General features: G+C 44.9%; 1 protein-coding gene across 2 annotated transcripts in view; it reads right to left on the bottom strand.

Annotated features, from left to right (window-relative positions):
* ANTXR2 (ANTXR cell adhesion molecule 2) overlaps positions 1–20,350 on the bottom strand; it is a 116,445-nt gene extending 96,095 nt beyond the window's left edge. The window contains exons 1-7 of one of the 2 annotated variants that reach the window (XM_075708909.1): positions 20,300–20,350; positions 19,450–19,521; positions 16,349–16,420; positions 9,529–9,610; positions 8,374–8,481; positions 8,208–8,276; positions 7,304–7,384 (exon numbers count right to left, since the gene is read on the bottom strand). In XM_075708909.1, the coding sequence (XP_075565024.1) occupies positions 7,304–7,384; positions 8,208–8,276; positions 8,374–8,481; positions 9,529–9,610; positions 16,349–16,420; positions 19,450–19,521; positions 20,300–20,319 (504 nt within the window). In that variant the 5' untranslated portion in view covers positions 20,320–20,350. The remainder of the gene's footprint in view (positions 1–7,303; positions 7,385–8,207; positions 8,277–8,373; positions 8,482–9,528; positions 9,611–16,348; positions 16,421–19,449; positions 19,522–20,299) is intronic. The other variant, XM_075708910.1, reaches the window with a different exon arrangement.
* Positions 20,351–24,867: the final 4,517 nt, after the last annotated feature.

Here is a 24,867-nt window from a genome sequence, read left to right as displayed (position 1 = left end):
AACAGGAAAAAAGTTGTTTGGACTTTTTTTTTTTTTTTAAATTAGTAAGGAGAATCTGGGTTTAAGAAACTTATCACTAAGGAAACACAAGATTTCTTCCAGACTTGCGACTGCTTCATTTTAAGCAAGTTTTACAGAATCCCTTATGTAACAGAACTGCTAGCCATGCAGGGATAGCTGACGAGTCAAATCCGAATCACAAGGCACATACATGCTCACACAAACTGGAACCATGTCAGTTATGTTGCTGGCTTATCAAGTTCTCTGTTCTCCAGGAGAACATTATATGGTTTGTAATATGTCAGAGAATGTCAAATTAAGGGCTGCACAGCAGTGAAGGGTAGAGCAGAAAGCGTTCTATTCCAGGCCATTGATTCCTTTTAACTACTACATGCAGTAATTCCCAAAACTATCTACTCGGTCTCAATCGCATGGAAAACATACCACAACGTTAGTTCTAAACCTTGCACCCAGTGCAGCTTGAATATTAGACCATCCAAAGGCATTAAAGAAGATGACTGATTTAATCAGAATAATCCTTTTAATGATAACTTGTTGCATTTCTCCTCCCGCCACATCTTTCAATGTTTAATACTTCGTTTCCTGGATTCCCAGGGCGTAAACTGAGCATATTTTCTTCCTACAGGAAATGATCCAATTAAGTTGATGTATAATTGATAATGAACTGTTTAAGCTGATTTTGCTCTTGAAAAATCTTAACAGCACACAGTCCGTCGGGTGACCCCCCTCCCCTCATCTGCAGCTGAGGGACATCAGTTAAGGAAAAAGCGGGGAGCAGACTCAGCAGACTCTAAGCAAGGTAGACTAGGGAGGATTTTCGGCTCTAATGAGCTGAGCTGGCTCAATGCAGAAGTATTGACTACTTCAAAACAATGCAGTCCCTGATTACTACTCAATAACCGAGTTGCTTGCAACTTGGCCACGGAGACACAAGCAGTTTAGACAGAAGAGGCTCAGTAAACGTTCATATTAGAGGTATTGTGCATTTACCAGAATGCCTAACCTTGGAATGCTAACTGTTGCAGTTGTTAAGTTTTACACTCTCCATAAATATGAAGTCTGCCAACCTGTCTTATTGCCTTACAGCAGGTAACAGTGGGAGATGTTGATTGACTCGTGTGAGTTCAATAATTCACTGTCATCCCAGTGCAAAAGTCAGGTCAGACCAAGCAAGCGCTGCTGATAGCCTATCTAGTGCAGAAGGCATCTGATTCACGGAGAGAGGATGGAGCGCATTTTTGTAAAGTCATTGCAGTAAGTTTTACAAACCTAGCGGCTAAAATTGCTCTTCACATGACATAGCTCTTGCCTACCTTGACATAGCTGATTACCACTCGCTAGACTTTGTTTTTCCGCAATCCGGCAGCAATTTACTGTCCAACATGGGTCGCTTACCTCTCTCCCTGCTGACTTTTTTGTTAGATGGTAAGGCATACAGGTACAGGTCTGCTTTTCACCAGGTCTTGTCAACAGCCTGTGTGGTCCTTCTCTCTGCTGAGGCACTGGGGTACAAGTGTAGTGACAATGACTGTCACCACGTTCCAGATAAGAAGTGACTAGTCAGGCATTGAGCTGTTGAGTGTGCCACTGCCACATCCATTTTACGCAGTGGTTCCCTGTGGGCCCCCCTGATCTGGCTGTCACCAATCCCTGTAACTTAGAGGTAGGAATGCACTGTCGCGCACAGTGATTGATACAGGAACCATCTAACTGACGTGGAAACCCCCTGGATGTTCAGTAAATATCCTTCACTGTTGCTCAAATGAATCTGAATGCTAGAGAGAGTTTGCTGACTGTTCTTTACAACCGGCACAGACTTCCCTCTTTCCAGTAAAACTCTTGTTGATGATAGACTTTTCCCATTAGGCAGTAAGATTCTTAGAGCACCCCCTGCTTATACCGCTTCAGCAAGAGTCCACCACTGAGTATATTATGAATATATTTTTGTTTTAAAGGACCTTGGATGTATTTAATCCATCGTTGAATTTTAGCTTTCCTAGGTACGCTCATTTGATAGTTCTAAGTAACTCCACTTCAGCCTTGGCATTTACATCCTACAAACACCGAGGTTTCCACTCCGCCAGGTTACCCTTTCACCAGGAGATGGACACGAGTAGATATCTAGAAATCTCATCATGTGGGGTAAGCTACCACGTAGCAAGTGGTGCTACTCATTTCAGTACAGGCGTTTTCACAAAACAAGCTCTGCCTGAGAAAAGAACTACTGATATATTTATTGCTCTGAGGGGCTCGGCCAGGAGAGACAATTTAGCTTCAATTTAAAATGTTCTAGGTGATGCAACTGCTAAGCTTGCATGTCTTGATTTCCCCCCCCCCCCCCCCCCCCCAGTATGTTTTAAGGGTGGTTTTCCCACATAAAATGAACAATTCAAAACTGAGCACCTGCAAAATGAATAAGCAAAAAGAGAGCTTAACAATTCTATTTCTAATCCTTCTCAGGTAGAATTCTTAAGACATTTTGTAACAGTTAAAGAGAAAACTATTCTAGATGAAACATTTTTAAACTGACTGCTTCCTCTTAAGTTCTGCATGTATCAGTTCCTGTAGTCTTATCTGATAAGTCTTCGTGGGGTTTCTTAAGTACAAAATTTATTTTAACTTCCTGTCTTAAGCGCTGCCAACTCACTTTAGTATAAAATGTGTTTAAGCCTACTTAGAACTGTCACACACTCTAATAATGTTACTGACTTCCATTAATGTCACTTTTAAAGGCACAAGCCTTGTCCCATTCTGCCTGCAGAGACAGCCAGACAACTTTCACTCACAAATCAGTAGGACTTGCGTTTGTTTAAGCTAGAGGGGAAGTAGGGATCTTTGACTGGTTTTGTTTCCCAGAATGTGGCACATAAAAGCAATTCAGATTTTCTGAGCTGTGCAAACCACGTGCCCAGAAATGTGCCACAAAAATGGGCAAAACCTGAAAAAATTGCAGGAAAAATTGGAAATAAAACATCACACTGATTTACAGCGGAGTCTTATGGGAACATTATGGAAAGATACATGAAAGGTAGTGTCTTCTCTAAAGACTCTATGTGTTTGAGTCAAGTGGTAGAAGCACCTTGGCTCCCAGCTCCTTAATTTAATTGCTGCTTCTCATTATTCCTCCATTCATCGTTTCGTAAGTGATCAAACAGTTAAAATGAGCAGTGTTCACAACGGCAGCATTTCCTGCTTCTACGCACACAAACAATATTCTGCTCCCCTCCTTGACAGGCTGTCCAGTACTGTTTTTTGCATTACCGAGAAGAGTTTACCTGATGCCTGAAATATTCTCCAACTCTCTCAAGGCTGCCAGTCCCACAGTCTGTAGTCACCTTGCAGGAACTGATCCCTCAGGGACACTGTGCGTCTGAGCTATTTAATAAGCACAAAGTCTCCACGGTTTCTCCCGATGAAAGCGCTGGTTCGGGACCATATCTAGTTAGATGCAAGTGAGGAACTCTCAAGTTAGCTTGCTTACAGACTGCTTGCTTACAGCTCAGCACCCTTGTGCAGCCTCACCAACACTCCCCCAAAGCCAAGTAGGAAGGTGCTATTTTGGTTATGACAGCTGGACTCAGATCTATCTAACAATGTAAATGATAAATTCCCAAATGGTTCCTTATCAAATGGGTAAAAAAAAAAAAAAAAACCCCACCCACAAAAAAAAAAAATCCCCTTAAATCATCTATAGGAAAGGAAGGGGAAGAAGAATGGGTTCCATTTTCTTAGATAGTACTAAACCGTCACATGGTGTTATAAATTGTGCACTCCAAAACCCTTACGGTTCGCACTGCTATGGCTTGCTCATGAGGCCACGCTCCATGTAATTATCAGCCAAACTACATCAGTAAACTGTTCCTGATAGCGTAATAACTTGCCTTCGGCATTTTTCTTTTAAGCTCTAGACTTTTGCTTAGATTTATTTACCTTGACAATGCCGTTTAGTTACTACTTTGTAAAGTTAGATATTAGCAATGCTGGAAGAGCTAGAAACTTCACAGAACAGTCACCTCTTCACAGAAGTCTGCACAGAGTTTTGAATTGTTAGTTGGTATTATTCAACAGAAACACAATACAGCATGGTGGTGCTTAAATTCTTACTCAACTGCGATTTTACCTGAACTAAGAAGAAGGTCAAAACACAATGCAAGCTTTTCAACCTCTGAGCTAAGTTTTCTCTAAATGCTAATCCTAACTTCTTGAATGTTAATCCCTGGCCACAATTAAATGTATTTTGTGTATCTGTCCAAAGAAAATAAATGGGAGTAATTGCTTAGACTTCAAACAACTGCAGAAGCAGGTACTAACAGATACTGGATGATAAAGCTCATCACTTTTTTTTCCATCAACAAATGGAAGACTAACTGGTCAGCTCTGCTGGAATCTGCTGCAAGTACAACAATGTAGCAGCCAAAAAATTTCACAGCTGAGTCCGACAGAAACAAATATAGTAGAGGCTTTGAGCAGCTCCTCCGATAATTCCTACTGAATAGTTTTGTGTTGTAGTTTTGCTTGAGGGCTTTAATTCCTGGGTCACTGCCATTTCCGTAAACAGTATATTTTTTCTAAACAAGAAGCGTTCAACAGTGTTCGTGGCGAGTTTCACAACTGCACCTTTGACACCACACTTCAAGCAGTACTTCTGCATGTTTCTGACCTGGGTATTTCATTTTCATCTGTTTCGAAATCAGCATTCCCTTTCATGACAGAGGGTCTTTTTGAGCCTGCATTCTCTAGCAAACTTCCAAACTGAAATGGATTTATAATTGTGAATAAAAACGAAAACTGTTGACTATTTCATGTTCAATTAGATCTGTTTATCATTTTTATAATGCAATGAGAACGAATTGTCAAAACCCCTTCGAAGTAAATTGCATTACAACTACAGCATACCAAAAAATCATGTTAATGTAGCCACCACACATGCATTACAAAAAAAAAAAAAAAACCCCACACACCCCAAAAAAAAAAAAACCCACAAGCAAACAAAAAAAAAAATCTATGGATACTTCCATCCATTCTCTGCGGTAAAGCAGGGACGCTGGCAGGGTGTAATTCTCCCACTGACAAATACGTTTAATGTGCTTACTGGAGGAGAGAAAAAGAGAGTTCCAAAGGACCTGAAGCTAAATGAGACTTTGGTTAGATTCAGTGCTTTTCAGAAAGCTGTAAACAATGTTCAAGCCTCTAAAAGCTCTCAGGAGCTATCAAATCACTAGCACCAACTGGTTTTGGTTTGATCCTTTATCCCAACAGATGAGACTGATGCAGGTAAGACTGAAGTCAGTTGATATGTTTCCTATCAGAAAGGCCTTCTCACGCTCTTTTATTTATCAGCAAAAACTTTTTCCACTGCCCCAACAGCCACAACATAAAGAGTCTTTTTATGGACAGAAATATGTATTAGGCCAAGTGTTGAAATGTCTATTCCAGCTACAGTCTGTTAGATAAAATCCTGAATGATTCAGGAGTGCAGTCATAGTTTAAAGAAGCAGACAATGCATTTAAGCTGTAGAACAGTGTACGTGAAGTTTGCTTTTTCTGTACAGTCCCTGTCAGTGCTAAGCCGTCATCTCAAAACAAGGTGCTGCCATTATGTGTGTCTTTTCTTGCTCTACAGCTACGCTATGCGCAAATCTGGGCTTTTTACACTTGGCTTTTTCACAAGTGCCAGAAGAATTAGGCTTGTGCAAACACCATCTGCCACATCTTACCAGAAAAGCTTCCTTCACTCTGTCCACAAAAAAGTGAAGGTGCTTCAAAGCTCCTGGGAGGTATAAAAGAGGCAGACTGGCACTGCTACTAGCCAGAGACTGCCCAAAAATACCTTAGCTGAGAATGGGGGATAGTGGGACAACCTACAGGTTATGACAATCTTCCACGTGTTTGATTTACAGATTCCTCAGGATGAGCTCTTCAGAAATCTCAAGTAATTGTACTCCTGCTGCTTCCTCAAAGAGCAAGAAGAATGGAGAAACATGACTCCTTGGAAGGGTCCAATCTGCAGGTCAGTGACCCTTGTTGGAGGGGAAACTCCAAACGCAAATTTCTTCAGTCCTTTATCTAGTTTTATCTTGACATAGACGTTTTGAAATGCAGTGTCCTTGGAAACTTAACATAATCAGCTGGGGTTAAACATGCAGCTCGCTAGTGGCTTCAATGTTGCATCATTTTGCACTAGCGGAATAACTGATTCTTGCAAGTCTTTAAAAAGGCATAGAATGAGATTTTCAAAAAGCAGTACCGCACGGGGTGTACTGTCTTTTCAGGAAAATAAATGTCACTGCATGAAAAGGTTGGCTATATCTCTTTAGAACGTGCAAGGAAAATTCTGAAGTTACATTTATTTTAAGCAACAAGAAGGAAAATAAGTTGCTTCATTATGACATTAACTTCCACAAAAAACACACTATTCAAGGGAAATGAAAAATTCATGCATAATATCCTGCATGTGAGTAGTATCCTTTCTCTATTTAAAAAAAAGAAGGAAAGGGAAATGAATTATAGTGGGATCTCTCTCTCAGAAAAAGGATCTCATTATTGGTTTTGACTTGACTTTTGACAGTAAGCTTTTTTCCGTTGTGCTGCCTACATGCAGCAGCAGCACTCTTAACCTTGCGTAAAAACACACAGCCTTTAGTTTAAGATGAGGCAAATAAATTACGTCCCCGCAACCAAAAGTGTCGTCTTCAAGCACAGCTAAAATACTGTCAGGCCACTGATTGCTACCAAAATGTTCCTGTTGCTTTAGCCCCTTCTTGCAAATCAGAGTTATTGGTCCAATAGCCTCATCTCTGATGAGGGAGTTTCTCACAGCATGCTGCAAAAAAAGACCTGAAAGTCTTATCACTTAATGGGGAAACAAGTGGTTAAAGTCAATGCTGAAGTATGTATTTAGAATGCTTCTCTGTATAAGAAAATTTGGGCAATTCCCAAATTGCACTCATTCCTAATGATTTTAACCGGTTGTTCTCAACTCTCCTGGAGTAACAGTCTCGATTTTTTTCACACTAAACCTACAGCAGCCATTCCTCAAAGCATCCCCCTCAAACTCACTGCACTTGCATATAGTCCTCAAATTCCACACGAGGTCTCAGCGTGAAAAATGGCAGGAGCGGCAGGCAGTGTTAATTTACAGAACTGCATCTCTAACATAAGGAGGAGAGAACTTTATACTGCACTTACTGACTTAGGAATGAATTCTGCCTGGAAAAGTAAGTGGGACTGGAGAGTATGCTGTCATCTTGAGGAAATGTTAAGTTTATTGCTTGATACTCACAGAATTGATTATCCCCTTAAGTGCTTGGAATCCTCCAGTGACAGGGAAGACTTGCTCTTTCGTGTCAGCAATTTTTTCAAGCTTTGGAGAGAAAATGCGTGCAAACAAGTGAATCATTTGGCAAACTAAGCTCGTCACACTGCTTTTCACCCTTAAAATGTAAATGGATGTCTAAAAAGAACTTCCATCAATTCTGCAGAGAAGCAAAATTTTGAGCTCCCTCACAGCTATGACTTGTCTAAATGGGAGGACTTACTACAACCTACTGCAGCTAACAGAATGGTATAGTGGCTAGCCATCGTGTCAAACCACCACACCAAAGAAACCTTTTAGGGCCCGTATCTTGGCAGCGGTTTCATAACTCTTTCCAGAACTACCTTCCCTGTTTGCTCTGCCTTCCATTAAAAAGCCTTCCTATGCGCCTTCTGTACTAAAGACTCTTTTGCGTACTTGCCCGTTTAAGTCACTTTCACGGTACAAGAGTAGCTACAGCCTTCGTTAAGACCTAGCGACTCTGGAAGAGCTTTCAGTCAATGAAGGACGTGGATCCTTCTTTCTTTTCCTTATCACAAGGCAGTTATGCACGCTGCTTGAAGCTTGTCTATAGCTACTCTGTTCGCACGACCTATAGCCTAATCCGGTTGCCATCTTAATGAAAGGGGTTTTTCCTGCATCCTTCCCTGCTGGCAGCTACCAGCTAGCAAGGGTATTTCCAACGGGTCTTCTCAGCGATGAAAGTGACACCCACACATTCTATTTATGTCTATGTACACTGCTTTCTGAGCCAGAGAAGACATTATACTGCCTAATGCAAGTAAAATTAATTTCTGTATTACTTAACATTAACTGTATAAAACCCTGTGACAAGGCACTGCCTTGTGAGCTAAAATAGTAACATTCTTACCTGTTCTTGTACAAAATCAAGGACGCCAACACAGTAGACTCTAGCTCCCAGATCTCTGGATTTCTTTGCCTGCCCCGGAATAGAACAGAGGAATAAGCGTTTTTTCTTTCGACAGGCAACACCCAAACTCTTCGGAATATAACATGCATTTTCACCTAGCACTCACCTCTTTCTCTGCATACAAGGGAATCTGACCATCTAGTTTGCCATCCGTCAATGCAATGATGATACTAGAAAACCTTGAGGCTCCTTGCTTCTCAATTTGCAAGTTGGCCTGAAAACAAAAAATATTTATCCAGCTTAAAAATGACACCTGAACTTTTAACCACGATGCACATCTTCAAAGTGAATACAGCATCTGAAACAACGCTCAGCCTCATCTTCGAGCCTATCTCCCGTGACAATCCTCTGCCTCCCTTTAACCCACTACTTACAAGGAAATCATTCATCGGTATTTTCCAGTCGCCAGTGAGCCCATCTCCCAAGTGCTGGGGTCACTAATCTACCAACCCTTGTAAACACTTGATTCTTTCAGGAGAGATGCTCTCTTGGTTCTCTTTAGAAGCTCGCTTGCCTTTAGATCCACCGTAAGTTTTCCTTTGCTACCCCTCAGATTTCAAATGCCAGTCAGTAGGTTCCAAGATATAAAAAGAATGGCTTAAAACCAAATACTTTTTTGAACGACAACAAACTTCTGTTCACCTAGCTTTTCAGCCCGCAGATCAATTACAAACTTGGCTCCGTAGGCATAAAGGAATAAACTGAGTTTCTGTCCATCACAGTGAAAGCTTAGATCCTCAACTTACCCCTCACCTTCAGGGCCTGAGTCCTTCAGCAAAATCGCAAAGTGTACTTTAACTGTACCTCTCAAGAAAATAAAAGCAGCTGGGAACTCCATAATTAAGATAGTCCAAAATTAAGACTGTTTGTCTCGAAAATGCTGATATGTGCAGTAAACTCTCCATAAGCACGTGCTCTAGAAGGCACTGTTAGACTCGCAGCCCTACAAGGCTATGTGTGACTATTTACCATGTGATTGGTATGCTGTGTTAGCTCTTAAATTCACAACAAAGAATCGCTCTCTACTGCGAAGGATCAAGTCAAAGAAATTCCATATGGCGATTTTCTATAATGGCTAATCTTCTGCATGGGATTTGCATAGTATCTGAGCAATCTTGGGACCACTTAGGAAACCAAAAAGATTCGAGCGTAACAGACTGAGGCACGCAATCAATCCATTTATGTTACAGGTTGCTGCTGCTGTTATCCCAAGGGTGAGAAGAGAGGGTATTTTGATGGCAAGATGATGAGTAAAACACACCTGTTTTAACCCTTCATGTATATATGTGTCACCTGCTGGCTTTACCACCTCCAAATCCTTAAGACCTTTCTTGATTTTCTCTCTGAAAACAAAAAGGTAAAAGACCGTTAGCATGACTTGAAGCGGGGCAAGGGGTTAGTTTATTGATGGAGAAAATAGTATTTGTCATAGAGGAGATCTGAAATTAAAATCTGTAAAATATAGCATTTAGCTGCGATACCATGTGGAGGCAGATTTTGTATTCACAACGGAAGCAGCACTGCGCTAACAGATATTTTAGATCTAAATAACACAATATGCCTCAGTGAGTCAAAGAGCTAGAATCAAGTAAAATGTTTCAGACGGAGCAGATATTGCAAAGAAGTGGCATAGCCTCAGTATTTAAATAGCCCAGTGGAAATTCTGTTATATTAAGTCTACTTTGCTCAATTAAACCAACTTCATTTCCAGTCATGGTGCAATTAAAAAAGAAATCCCATAGAACAGCAGCTCTACTTCTAGAGAAATCTTTTCAGGTCAATATGCAGGTATTTCATGGGGTAGGACAGAATTGCAGTAATTAGAATCTTCTCCCTTAAAAAAAAAAGTATCAATAGCAAACGCAGCATTTGCAAGACACCTCTTGTATCCAAGGAAAAGGACTAGGATTAAGGATAGCTTTTTAAATTTTTGCCTGTCACTGCCTTTCTGCGTGACCTTCTGACAAGACATCACACTTAGACAGGTCACAGTTCACTTATAATTAATCGGAGGATAAGGTTGTGCCACGATTTCTCATGGGCCTTTATGTAAATCCATCTTCGACTGCGAGATGGTCACTTAATTACGATGATACAACTGGAGAAGCTGGGAGGTAGCACAAAAGGAATTATTTCCAGTGAAATCGGTATGACCAGGGAAAAAAAGGCAGAGAGACTTTACTGAAAGAATCAAAACTGAAAGTTCTTAATTCTTATGCAAGCAAAGTTCCAGTGAAGTCCATGGAAAGTTGTGCTAGGAAAGGACAAGTAAAAACTAAGTAGGAACAAAATTTGGGCCAGAATATATAGAACACTATAACAAATATAGGTGACAAAGAGGATACCAGCAGGGGTGAGGAGAAGGAGGGAAAATACGTTGCAGGATGCGTGAAAGCTTTCCTTAGGGCAAACAAAATGAGAAAGAATGCATATGCCGCTCTGCCTGAATGCCACCCACTAGTCATTTGTTCCACTGATGGGCTTCCTCTATGTTTAGAAGCTCTGTTCCAAAGTACAATCCATAGCTGTAATAAGCTCCGGATCACAGGATCAACTGATACAATTGGGGCGGGGAGCGGAATGTGTCATTGAATATATGGAAGAGAACAAGTTATGTAAGATAATACAATCTGTTTGATCCAAATATTTTACATTCGGCATCTATAGAAACAACTTGAAACTGATTATGTATGAATGCAGATTATAAACCACATACTTTGTGCTTGCCAGAAATGAGTGGCAGCACATCACAGGCGTTAGTGTTCTGCTGCCAAGAAACAAGCAGCAACTGAAGTCCCAGTTTTCTGAAACAGACTTCATTTTGCAAAAATAGCTTTTGTACAATCAGTTCAGTTTTATTTATCTAAAATGTCTTGTGACCCGGTCACACAGAAATCTCTGGTGTTTCCAGGCCTCTGCCTACAAGGGGTTCCAGGAAAACCTTTGGCAGCACGAGCTTTTTTAGCTGCACTTAATCAGACACCATCTCTTTCCCTCGGGGCACATCTGTACTAGATAGGCCCAGCCAGATGTGAACAAGCTCCACCCGTGCTCCGAGTTGGTCAGGTACGAGCGAGTCCCGGTCTGGATGTCCCAAGGCCTATGTGTGTGCAGGGCTGCCCCAGTAAACGAGCCCCACCAGACAGCAGGAGAGGTTAGTTCCATCACGCTAAAACTCGCACCCAGCTGGTTTGGAGAGTGGGCACAGGAGCTCGTGTGTGCCCGAATCGTGCTGACAATGGGACTCCCTTCAGTCAACCAGCCATAGCACTCTGAAGTCCTCGTTCATGCTCTTCAGTGCTCTGAAAACTCCCCTTTCTCTAGTTTCTGTAATAATTTTTTGTAGCTACAAAAATCCACAGAGAAGGTCTGGTTTTAACACTCATCTGTACTGAAATAACAGAGCCATGACCTCAGTCTGGGTGTCTGGACATTACCGCAGCACAGTTCGGTAACAGTGATAAAGGCTGAAGGGCCATTGGCTTCATGCTTTAAGTCAGACAAGGGAGGGAAGTGGAAAAAGCAAAACAAAATCAGCAACTTGCAGCCTGTCTGTGTTTGGACTGAATGAGTACAAATTTAATATCTCTTCCCCATGCAGCATATGCGCTGCATCACATCTCTGTTTTTTAGAAAAGGCACATCTAATTTTTTAATAGCTACCCTGTCTGTTCTCTCTTTTAAGCTTTGTAACTACTTCAGATTAACCTTCCGGCAGCAGCCAGACAAACACAACCATGGCTACAAGCTCTCCGTCATTTTGCTCTGTGGGTTCTTTTTAGCTAGTCCATGAGCAGGGGCAGCAGGCGTAATCCCGGCCCGGCTGAGGTCAGGAGAGGTTCTGGTGGCAGCTTGAGCAGCACCCACCACTCCTGCCTCCCTGGGGAATTCTGCTGCGCTCTGCCTCGGAGAGCAGGACCTTGCAGCAGCATTAGACGCCTCGGCTGCAGCGGGCTTGTTTGCTGTGAGAGAGGCTGTGCCAACTCTGCTGCAAACGCTGCTCCCTGCATGTGCCAAAGTCTACGCTGAGCTTGCCTTGTGCTTTCGGTGCCTCCCCAAGGCAGGGCACTGCAGAACTAAGTTTAGAACTGAAAACAGACCACTTAGTAAAGAGAGATTCCAAAGCAGCCCAGCTTTGCAAATGACAGAAGAAATCAATTTAACATAAATTAAAACGCAGCAACCTCTCCCTACCTGAGCACGCTCCACAATTCAGATTTACTTTCAGGTCTAAATGTAACTGTTTGCCTTTCCGAGTTTGAATTATGCCAAGGCAACTATCACCACTTTACAGGAGAGGTTTTGAAGGTGTGACAAGCCACCTTAGTTTCTCAGAGACGCAATACTGTCTTTGAGAGTAAGACCACTTAACAGAAAGGGACAATCATTTGCCTTAAAGGAAATAAATACATCTTCACCATGTACAGAGAAAGGCTTATACTTGCTAGAAAGTAAAATATGCTTGAGGACGGAATCTTAAAAACCATTCAAATCCCTGCTTTTTTTAGGGAGAAAATGTCATGCTTGTACATTTGCGCTGGGGGGTTTAGAACCAGCTGACATTGTCACAAAAGCCTCAGGTCGTGCCGATTCAGTTAGTCGAGGGGGTAGCCTTGTATGAAACATTGAGTCTCCATTAATATCTGTGCACTTTTAAGCAGTGCTGTTCTTAGCTCTCCTGGATGGCGGGCAGTATCTTCTATTTCTTTTCCATGCTGCATTCTACCTACTGAAGTGCTGGAATCTTGAATCGTTTTTCAGTGCATGCGAGTATGAGCACTGGCAGGGAAATGGTGAGTCCCAATGAGCATCTATTTATCGTCAGGAATGAGGCTATGTGCCTGCAAGGCAATGTACTTCATCTCTAACAAATAAAGGCAAACAAAACGGGTACTTCGCTTTCGCTGCTAAGAAGGAAGTACAGTAACAAGACAAACTTGTTAGTGAAACAAAGGGTGGTGGGGGGAAGTGCTCTTGAACAAAAAAAAGGGATGGTTACATCCCTGACGAACAGAGCTGTCGTACTGGTGAAAGCAAACCCTGCACATCAGCCTCCTCCGACGCGTAATTCGGAGCACGTTCCTGCTTTCTACACCTCTCAAATACCACAGAGGGCCCGGTACAATTACAATAATTATTCTGCTTCAAACTTTAGGTGTCCTGCATGGGCTGCAGATGGAAAACACGTAAGTGGCTGACTTTGCCGTACTTCATATGCTCAGCAGAACACGCTCTCTGCAGATAGCTCTGTTTTGGCAAGCTTCTTGAACCGAAGCATAGGGTTAGCTCACACGACCGAGGCTCAAAACACATAAATGTCTTGCTACATTACATGCGTCTGTGCAATAAAGGAATAGTCAGTGTTCCACCAGACTACGGACAAGCACAGTAAGGTACAGTTGGTTATGTACCAGGTACGTAAGTGTCCTATTTTTCCACCTTCATTAATATATCTCTCTCTAGCTCCAACGGGAGTTTCACCTAAGCAGAGTCAGCAGAACTAGTCTTGGCCGTGGACGTCGGTCAAATGCTGCAGAAGCAGGTTTACCGAAACCTGAAATTCTGCTGGCCAGCATACAGTTGGCCAAAAGAGAACGCGGACGACGTCGCACCATCTGGATGATATTCGTAAGTGTATCCGCTTTTCCAAACAACTTGCTTTATAAAAACAACTAGCAAAACTAAGCCCCAAATGCGAATGCACAAATCTTTGTTTACCACTTAGTGTACAGGTTCCAACTAAATTTCACAGGGGAAACACGCATCTCTAAAACGGGATATAACCATTGTGAGAAGTCTTTTCCATCCGGGTATTATTTTTATTCTATGTATTTATTACAGCATTGTGTGTAGTGTGGTTAACAGTGACTTCTATTTCCAGAGTTATTCACATAGCACTGTTCATAGTCACAACTATTTGGTAATCTGGGGGCTTTAGCGCTATGGTGTGGGTTTCTTTATATCCACAGCTTTACTATGCAGTAAAAACCAGCAAGAACTTTGTGCAAACAATTAGAAGCCTAAGGCTTTCAAAACAAAAAAAGACTTCCCTACTTTGAACTAACTGCTGGGAATGAATTGTGGTTTCCTGTTGTTTGCGAATTAGCAAGTAAGCAAGGGCAAAAACATCCCAGCAAGTCCAAAATGCACATAAAAAAACCAAGGTCATAATCCCCCATAATCACACGCACATACACACCCATCCCCGAAACTGCACTGTACTTAGCATCCTCATCTTCTGTTTGGAATAATGGGAGTTAGACATTCCAAGTTATTTTCCTCTGTTGACTTCTTTAATATTTTAAAAGGACAGCTGTTCCAACAGTATCTATCCATTCTCACCTACGTGCATACGGTCACAGTTACTAATGTCTCCCTCACTCTCCTTATAATTCGCTTAAACAATAAGGGTAGTAATGTCCTTTCCCCTACCGCATTCACAAAAGCATCGGCAAACCTCACATTAAAGAGAAGTCCCACAAAGGAACTCGCTAGAACTCAAGAAAGTTCTTACTACGCTTTAAACAAGGCTTCCGAGAAAAACATGGCTCTTTCCATGGCTTAAAGTGTGCCACAGACATGCAATGAAAAAGGCGCTTGTGTTTCCGTGGCAGGGTTCCAGAGTTCTGCCCAAGCATTCCAAGTGGTCTGTACGCTATCAGCGCTGACTCTCCGTGCCTGATGAGGAGCAGGCCGCTGACAGGAATTAAGGGCCTACCGACATCGAGAGAAAGGATCTCGTTGACTTCAGCAGTCCTCAGAACAGTCCTAAGTGTCCTCTCCTGACCTCTCTCAAGCCATCTGGAAAAATGGCTTATGAACTTGTCTCTCCCTACAGAGAGCAGATCCAGCACCCAAGTCCGGGTGGGGGGAAGTGAAAACTTGGCTGTTGTCAAGTCAGACCGCTTTTTTAAATGCTAAAACAGGAGGGGCTTAGAATTGGGTCTTTAGACATCCTACTTCTCGGATGTCAGCATGCATTTCTGTAGCGTGACACTTTTGTCTGTTGCCAATGCCAGGTCTCTTCAGTAAGTCTTGCACTTGCTATTATGTATTATTTAAAAAAAAAAAAACACCACAGTAAACTGACTATGGCAGACCACATTTTGTATTGATTCTACTAAAGGGAGCAGAAAGGAAGTACAACTTCACTTCCACCCTGCCACAGTTCGTTAAAATGATTCCCAAAGGGTTTATCCACGTGTTCAAATCCAAAAAGTTGTGCAGCGTGGTTAGCTTCTGGACAGAAGGGAGAGAGAGGAGGTCCTGCTGGTTTTGACAAGGCTGAAAGCATACCGAAGGACTCTGACGACAGCGCAACTGATCTCTGCTGAAAGCACCGATTCCACAATATCCTTTTCCAATTCCTGTGATTTTAGTAGTTAATTTTGCAACAATCCCTTCTCTGTTTTTCTCCTTCTGTCTCCCCCCACCCCATCCTTGACCTGTCCTAGCTGCTAATCCTTATTTGCATTAGAAATCAGAGTGAGCAGCCTTGAATTTGATCGCCTTTGAACACACCAACTGAAAGGAAGAGTTCAGGCACATCCATACATCTTCACAGCGCCAGGAAGATCTCACACCTTTCAAGTGGCACCAACTCCACTGTCCAAAACCAATTTTGAAGTCGTGATTTGAAAATACAAAATGAAATACCTACCTTACATGATGTTACGGGAAACATTAATTTACCATTGTATGCTTTACCGAGACATGAAAAAATACTGAAGGCTTATCCGCAGACGTTGCTTTACCAAATAAGAGCAAGATCATTTTTCCTGCTGTGCCAAATAAGATGCAGACTCATGCAGAGATTAAAACATTACTTGTAGTTGTTCTGCAAAGCAGTCGCGGAGTTCACATCAAGAATTTATTTCCCATGGTTGTTCTCCTTCCTTTTTTACTAGGCTATCCATTGATATGTTCCCAAAATTAAATCCAGCTCTGCCCAGAGGCTTCCTGACTGGCCACCACTTAAAAGGTATCAGTTATTGTTCAGTATCTGTTACTGTTCCTCTGATTTAATGAGAGCCCTTGGGGGTGAGGAGGGAGAGGGAGAATTAAAAAAGCAGTGCACTAACCTGTCTCCAGTTAATGGCATAATGACTTGTGCCTGGGTGGAAAACACGATAAACGATAATCTCATCTTGGGGCTTTTAAAAAAGGGAAAGGGGGAAAAAAAAATATATTTTAGACAAATGAACAGAAACATACAGATGCACAGCATTTCATTCACTTATTCATGCTTTGTATCATCTTTATCCTCCAACTTGCAAATAACATACTTTTCAACTACAAACCCAGAATGAGAGAGGAATTAAAGGATTTCTACCCATCTACTCCTTACCCAGATGCTTCGACAACAAAGTAGCAGAATTATTATCCTTTCTTGCCTGACTGGACTCCAGATCAACACGTGCTAAGCCTAACGGTTAAGATCTCATGCGACCCAACTGAAAGTGAACTTCGTTAAGTTGTGATCTACCAACATATAGAAGGTAACACATCCTTTTGTATTTTCATGGTCGCTGGTGTAAAAATAAGTCAGGGACACAGACTCAGGGTATGCTCTTGCTCTGGGGTATTAAACATGGACACGTTCAAAAGTCAGTTTCCCCCTTTTAAAGGTCGATCCTGACACAATGTAAATTTCAAACTCTGCTTTTTGGTCATAAAATCATCCAAGTCAAATAAAGAGTGCCTTCCCGACTGATTCACCTCTAAAAAAGTAGCATGACAAACTCTCTCAGAATGAGCATGTTTATGTTTCAGTGGCATAGAGTTGTGGCACTTAAGACCAACTTCCATAAAAGTATCCGGACAAATGTCATTATGAAAAGCAATACTGTATGAACTGATTTCATTAAGGCATTCGGTCTTTTTTTGAAGAAGCCCACCTGTCTCCTCCAACAAGATTACGAGGAATTATATCCAACTATCAGTGGAAAATGCACAAGAACTTATGCTCCGGAAGCCCAAGACAGTAACTTTCCTAAGGTAAGCTGTAACAACATCTCTCCTACCTGCTTGTAATTTTTATACGTGACAATTTTAATATATTCAGTAATTTTATACACACATTCTGTATGTGTATCAGCATTAATTAATCTGGCTAACGTGAGTGAAGACGTAACGCTTGTAAAGACGAATGACCATACATTTTCAGTTCACTTACATCAACGATGCAACTTAAAGTTATTGACATCGTGGAAGTATAAGTACTGGGCAGGTCTTTGCACACAACTGCACAGATCTTGGATTTAAGATCCAGTCTTGCAGTCTATCCATGAAGGCTCCGAACACAAAAATCTGAGATGTTCTGAATTAAATTATAATCTAAGATACTGTATTATCAGTCGTCTTAGTTGCCGCAAGCAGTTGCCAAACAAAAAACGAGTACTTGCAATCCCAATCTCTGGTAATTACCTCACCACTTTAGCACCAAGTAACGTGAGACCTCCCTGTCTGAGATGCAACTCTCTGTGTGTCACAACCTCAGTGATGATTTAGCTAACTTGTCTTTAGGACCAACCACAAAACTGTCCTCGTCACAAGACGCCCCATTTCTGTTCCGCTGTCCGAGCACTCAGACACGGTGGCAACGGAGGAGGATCGTATGAACGCACCAGACAGCCCTGCCAGGCGCAGGCCTTTCCGAACCAAGATAATCAGCACGCAGCACTATTGCTGCAAGCGTGCGCATGACAGACAAGTCAAACTGGAGCGCAGATTCACCGCCATGAATTAATTCTTCAGGTGAGGACTGAAGGAAACTGCTACCCATTGGTTCTTTGCCTTCTTCCCACAACTTCTCTTTTCAATTTAAGAGAGGGCAAGGTCGAACGACTCCACGCCCTATTCTGAAAGCATGCTGAGGCCTGAGGGCAGGACAAAGCCTCCTCGGCCTTCAGAGGCCCTCGAGCCCATCAGGGAAACACACGGGTAGAGGTGCTGTTCAGGCTCCCTCAAGAGCCCTACAGCCGTCATGCCGTGGAGGGTCTGTGCCACATAAGGCCGAGCCCTCAGCACCCGGACAGCGAGCGAGATGCTCGCAGGTTGGACTGTCTGGCTCTGCGCCGTAACTGATCCTCCTCTGGTGTGAAAGGTCAGCGGAGGAACTTGCCAGCTCAATAGCTTTAATTCAGATAATGCAGCCAGACCGCTACACAACAACTGTTGCAAAAGGGAGCGTCATTTGGCTCTAAAAGATGATGAACTGAAAGATCTACACTGAACGAGCACCACCCTTTCAGTGGGGGCAAATGAATTTTTTTACTACTCACAGAAAGAGGTATTGCTTTGGTACCCTCAGGCTTTTTTTTTTTTTTTGGCTTTTTTTTTTTTTTTAGTTCTTACAAAATAACTTTCAAAAGCTTGTGTCACCCACTCAGTTTACAGAAGATTTGCTTTTTACAGGATGAATGTAAGCAGTATTTCATTATGCAAGCTTAATTGTATCCCTTTAGCAGCAAGCCACAATCATAACTGCCCGCTGCACTTCATTTTCCTTAGCAAAAACTACCACAACGTCTGTGTCCCTGTCTTTGGGGGGATTCCTTTGTTTTATTCTGGGTTGTTTTGGTTTTTTTAAAAAAAGCAAAATGCTGCATCACAGTAATTGTCAGCTGTTTGTACAGAGTACGGTTAGCCAGTATTTACAACAGCCATTTCTGTGGCAGCAATACTTGCCAGACAATACTGCTAGCCAGCTAAAAGTTGATTACGTTTATGCACAACAAATATACTGTTAACATGGCAATAAAGTGTCTGTACGCTTGAGCTTGAAAGTCACTTCCTTCCTTTTGATCTGCACCATATACGTACATACATATAGACATGTATTCAGATTGCCCTCTTCACATGGACCTCTAAAAGCAATATACAAGTACTCCTCCATCAGAGATGAGGCATCTGGTTTATGGAAACAAAGTTTAAAAAAATCATCAAATTACATCTGAGAGTAATTTTAGAGATTAAGTATTTAAAGATGCTTATTACCACCTTTTTACTGAGCTCCAAACAGCAGAAAATGAAGTAAAAGTTTCCAATATTTTCCAGCAATTTGGACCCTAGAAGCCAAATTCTTAACATGTTTGTGAAACACATCCACCGAGCTTACAAAAGCGCGGGGGTTTTTTCAACGTATCCCAGTATTACAGAAGTCACAAGGAGCCAAACGCACCTCACAAATCTTTCTGTCAGCTGATTTACAAAATCAAATATTTCGTGCCAGTTCTGTGCTACGCTCCCGGATCTGCAAAGGAAACAAAAGCACGTTAGTAGGCCTTCTTTAAGGAAACCCGGCGAGGAAGGCTGAAGGTTTCAGGGGGAAACCGGGCGTTAGGGCAGCGTTTCCCTTCCCGATTATTTCAGGTGACCGCCGTGCCCGGCTGGCGGTGGTACTCGGGTGCGATTCTTGTCGCGACCTGTCGAGCTGAGGCGCGGCACAGCGCGTCCACGGCCCGGCAGCCCGCAGGGGTGCAGGTAAGCGACCCCGCGCGCGCTTCCCCGCACAAACACGATCGGCAGCAGCTGCTCAGGGGGGAGGGGCGGCAGGCGCCGCCGGTCGCTCGGGCTGCCTCAAGAAAACGTCCACCCACGGACTCTGGGTCAGAAAATGTACCTTCCTTCACCGCCCCTCTCCCGCCAGCTTCGCCGCTTCCACGGACGCGGGGGGGGGGGGGGGGGGGGGTGAGTCCCCCCCCGGCGCCGCCGGCAGCGGGGGCACCGCCAGAGCCCAAAACTTTCCGCGCGCCCGCCGCTGCTCCCCGCTGCGAGGCGGGGGTTGCGCCGCCGCCCCCCGAGCCCCCCCCCCCCGCCTTCCCGCGCGCCGCCGTGGCCGTTAGCGCGCAACGGCCGTTAGCCGGTAACAGCCGTTAGCCCGTAACGGCCGGCGCGCGCGCGGCGCCCCCCCCCCCGCCCCGCCTCAGCCCCGCGACGGCCCCGGCGGGCGCGCGCGGCCGGAACAAAAGCCGCGGCCGGAGCAAAGCGGCGGCCGCGTCCCCGTCCCCGTCCCCCCGCGCTGCCCTTACTTGTCCAGCACGAAGTACATGTCGAAGGCGCCGTGGCACGACGGCCCCTCCGGGGCCGGGGCGGCGGCGGGCAGCAGCGGCAGCAGCAGCAGCAGCAGCGCCGGGCTGCGCGGGGCGAGGCGCCCCCGGGGCAGCGTCCCCGCCATGGGGCCTCGGGGCGGCGGCGGCGAGGAGGGGACGCGGGGGCCCGGCGCTGCCGTCCTGGCGCTGCGCGGACGCGGGCGGTGCTGAAGTAGCCGCCCCTCGCCCGCCGCCGCGGCCCGCCCGGCCCGGCCCGGCCCTCCCCGCCCGTCAGCGGCGGTGCCTGAGGCGGGGGCCGGGGCCGGGCGGGCTCGGCGCGCCCCTCTGCGCCTGTGTGGCGCGGCCCGCCTCCCTCACCGCCCGGCCCCGGCGGCCACCCGCAACTCGGGCAATGGCGGCCCGGCGGCGCGCCCCCCTCCCCGCTCCCCCGCCGCAGGCGCCTCCCCGACCGGCGCCGGCCCCGGGCCCGGGTTCGCGTCCCCGGCGGCCGGGCCCGCCGGGAGCTGCCCCCCCCCCCCCCTCCTCGGCGGGGCCCCGGGCGGTGCGGGAGCGGCTGCCGCCCCTGCCCGCTGTGCCCCCCGCCGGGCCCGCAGCGCGGGGGTGCGGGCTCCTGAGGGGCGGCGGGGCGAGGCCCCCCCCGTGGCATGGGCAGCGGCGGAGCGGCGACGGCCCCTGCCCCGCTCGGGCTCGGTCTGTGCAAAGTTTCAGAGCCCACCAAGGGCTGACAGGGCTGCGTGCGGCACGGTAGGAATTGGTTATTCCACGGGAAGAACGACAACGCGTAATTTAAAAAAAAAAAAAAAGAAAAAAGCAGCGCTGTAGGCTTTTCGGACTTGGGAGGGCAGGCAGCTGCCCTTTCGTGTTCCTGTAAACCGCTGCCTCACCGGGATCTGGCACTCAACCTCTCCGTTAAGCCGATGTGTGTCAACCGCCCCTCCGAGGAGCTTTATCCAGGAACCTCCTGGGATCTGCTCTTTTTTTGTTCTTTTTTAATAAATCCTAGGGTTCCTTGCCAGGAGTGCTGAATGTTGAACAACATTTTTCTACATCCGCAGCCAGCTAGAGGCTGTTGCAATCCATGTTACAGCCGTACATGTTAGCCATTTTCTCCGTGTTAGAAACCGGCTACAATAGATCCAAACTGTCGCTCCGGGACCGCGCACGTGGTAACCACCAAAATGTACTGATTTACAATAGACTCTGCAAAACTAAATATAGAGCAGACATTTGGTTTGAAACATAAGCTGCATCCTTCCTAGCGAACACGAGGCACTGTAGAAAGCGCTGCTTTATGCGGCAAGAGTATTATCTTTTAGATTTTTTTCCCATCGGTGCTGGTTTTGGCTGGGATAGAGTTAATTTTCTTCATAGCAGCTAAGTATGGGGCCATGTTTTGGATCTGTGCTGCAAACAGTGTTGGTAATGCAGGGATGCTTTCCTTCCGGCTGAGCAGCGCTCCCGCAGAGCCAAGGGCACGAGAAGCTTGGGGGGGACACGGCCGGGACAGCTGACCCCGACTGACCCCAGGGATATCCCACACCGTATGGCGTCAGGCTCAGCATATAGAGCTGAGGTAAGAAGAAGGAAGCGGGGGGACGTGTGGAGCAATGGAGTTTGTCATCCCAAGTCACCGTTACGCGTGACGGAGCCCTGCTTTCCTGGGGATGGCGGAACACCCGCCTGCCCATGGGAAGCACGGAAAGAATTCCTAGTTTTCCTTTGCTTGCATGGCTTTGGCTTTACCTATTCAACTGCCTTTATCTCAATGCACAAATTTTCTCACTTTTCCCCTTCTCATTCTCTCCCCCGTCCCACTTGGGGGGTGGGTGAGCGAGCGGCTGTGCGGGGCTGAGTTGCTGGCTGGGGTTAAACCACGACACCATCTGTGCTTTCAGATTTTCACGGGAAGTTCAAACATGCTTAATAATCCTAAAATATTATCTGAAGGCCAAAAAGATGCGTGAATTTTCTGTGAAGAAAAGTGCTAGTCATGTGACAAGCTGCATAGACCAAAATTATCTCCTAAGTTAAAAATAAATGTCTAGCCTCTATTCCTTTGTTTCCTTTCTGGAGTTTTCTCCACGAGCGCTATGTGACAAGCAATTAAGAGGACTTGAAATAAAACCAGTCATTCTTTTTTTCACCATTTGTGTGCCCAGTCCTTTGTTTTAATAGCGACTACTTTGAGCAGCTTTAATTTATGTTGGACTGCATTCACCGCTACGATGCATGGAAGCTCAAGACACGGGGCTCTCGAGCACCAGAGACCTCAGGAGACTTCACATTAGGCCCAGGCTCAAGATTGTCTCTCATAACGTGTTAAGGTAACATTTTACTAGCCAAGTGATGTGCTAGAGCTCTCAGGAGCCTGTCTCCCATCATAACAGCAGTCACGGGAGCAATGACTCAGTAGGCTGTCCAACTGTGGAATGATAAAACACAGGTCAGAGGTGCCCCGTGCCTTATGACAAAAAAACATGTTTCCTTCAGAATCCATCAGTTCTGGCTGGCGATGGGAGTGGTCAGAGGGTGAGCAATTTACCAAGACCAAAATCCCCCAGAAATTACTGATTTCCCCCATCACCTGCCAAATAAATTATTCCCGAGTCAGTACGAGTTTGTGACTGGCAGTAAGCTGTCACGGCCTGGTGGCTTTTATTAAATTAATGTTTTATGGGGCTGTATAGAGGATATTACCTGGAACCCTACCATTTGTTCCCAAGACGCTCCTTTTTTCTTTTTTTTTTTTTTTTATTTTCCTCATAGTAACCATCTCATTTCCTAGGTCAACCATCTTATTTACATTTCCCTTTCAACAGACACTGCTCCACTGTGTGTTTTTAATTCGATGAGAGTTCCTCATGCCGCTAGGCATCCTGCTGGCATTACACACAGGTACGGCTGCTTCAGAAACCTCCCTGCCAGAAATGCTCTCGGCGTAGGCATTGCCGGGCAGAGCACACGCGTGCGGCAGCAGGCCTCATGCACCAGGAATACAGGTGAGCAGGAGGGCAAGGATCCTCTCGGGGTTTAGCAGGCATGGTGGTGTTGGGTTGATGGTTGGACCGATGATGATTCCAACCTCAATGATTCCTACTTTTAGTCATGAAAAAATAATCCAGCCACCAAGCCAGGCAACATGAAATTAATTATTACTCTGCCCTAAACTGGTTTAGTGGTGGACTTGGCAGTGTTAGGTTAATGGTTGGACTTGATGATCTTAAAGGTCTTTTCCAACCTGAACGATTCTGCGATTCTGTGATTTCCTGGCAGCGCAGCTAGTGCTCCAGCCACCAAACTGCAACGCCGGGTCTTACAGCAGGTAGGCCTTTGTACCGGGAGGTGAGACCGAGCGCGTCTTTGATTCAAGAGGGGTTACTGAAGAAAAGTGTAAAGGAGAAACACATCATTAGTATTTCTCTCTGGCAAGAGTTGAAGTGATGTGGCTATTGGAAAAGCATGGCTTACTGCAAGCTTCCATAAGGGCATCTCTGTTTTACTGCAGATATAAAGGCTGGCATAGTGCTGAGGAGAGTCCAGACAGCTTGAGCGTCGTTGATAGGTGAGAAAAATACACAGTATGGGGGGGGCTGATATTTGTTATCCTCGTCGAGCCTCCACCTCTCAGTCAACATCTTTCTCGCTCATGCATCATAAAATACAAGAAGAATCCCGTGTCAGTCACACCAGCGGTAAGCTGGCAAAGTTGATATCTTTAACATCCATCTTCTCCTTGTCCCATCTAACAGGTTTCCTATGCTGAATTGCTCGTCGGAACGACAGGACTCCATGCAGAATTACCAAGTGTTTTCTTGTCAAATTGGGTCACAATGCAGTCCCACCACTGTGAGATCATACATATCATTGCTGTTTTCCCTGCTGCAGACTTTTGAACAGCCTTAGTCTTTAAACAAGAACAATTTCTTATAGAAAGAACGACTTGAGGATTGCAGATTGCTGTCAGCATTCCCCGTGTGCAGTCATGTGTCATAGATTAAGCCCCGCACAAATTTAATATTTAATATGTCCTGGTGTTACAATACCTTTTTTTCCTTTCTATATCATTTCGTTTTGCTCTCAGTGCAAATAAAACAGTCTGATTAAGTGGCTCTGTCAGGAAGTTAGAATGGGAGGACTGAAAAGAGCTTTACAAAATGAAGTGAAATAACTACACAAAATTACATGCAGTTAGAATTCAGTCCTAACCTATACCATATCTGCACATTTTAGTCTACCAGAGATCAAAAGTTTCATCTGCACAAACAGAACAGAATTGTTTTTTAACCGAGACAATGACCTAACAAGGATCATGTGGCTCTCACAGGCCATGTAGGTGAATCAGACACATCGACTGCTCCAAAAAGGATCTTAAGCCTCTTCCCTCTGCAAGAGGAGCTGGGAAAGTCATAGTCAAAGGCGGCTTGCCGGAGAGCTTTCATTTCATCCCATTTCCTGCTGTCTTTGGATGGTTTCCTGCGGGCACAGTGCTCTGACCTGACACATCCATGTCAGAATGCCTTCTCCGTGCCGATCCGAATGCAAAGCCA

This window comes from Pelecanus crispus, chromosome 4 (assembly GCF_030463565.1).
Source record: "Pelecanus crispus isolate bPelCri1 chromosome 4, bPelCri1.pri, whole genome shotgun sequence".
Taxonomy (NCBI): Eukaryota; Metazoa; Chordata; class Aves; order Pelecaniformes; family Pelecanidae; genus Pelecanus; species Pelecanus crispus.
This window is presented reverse-complemented; position numbering and strand designations above follow the sequence as displayed.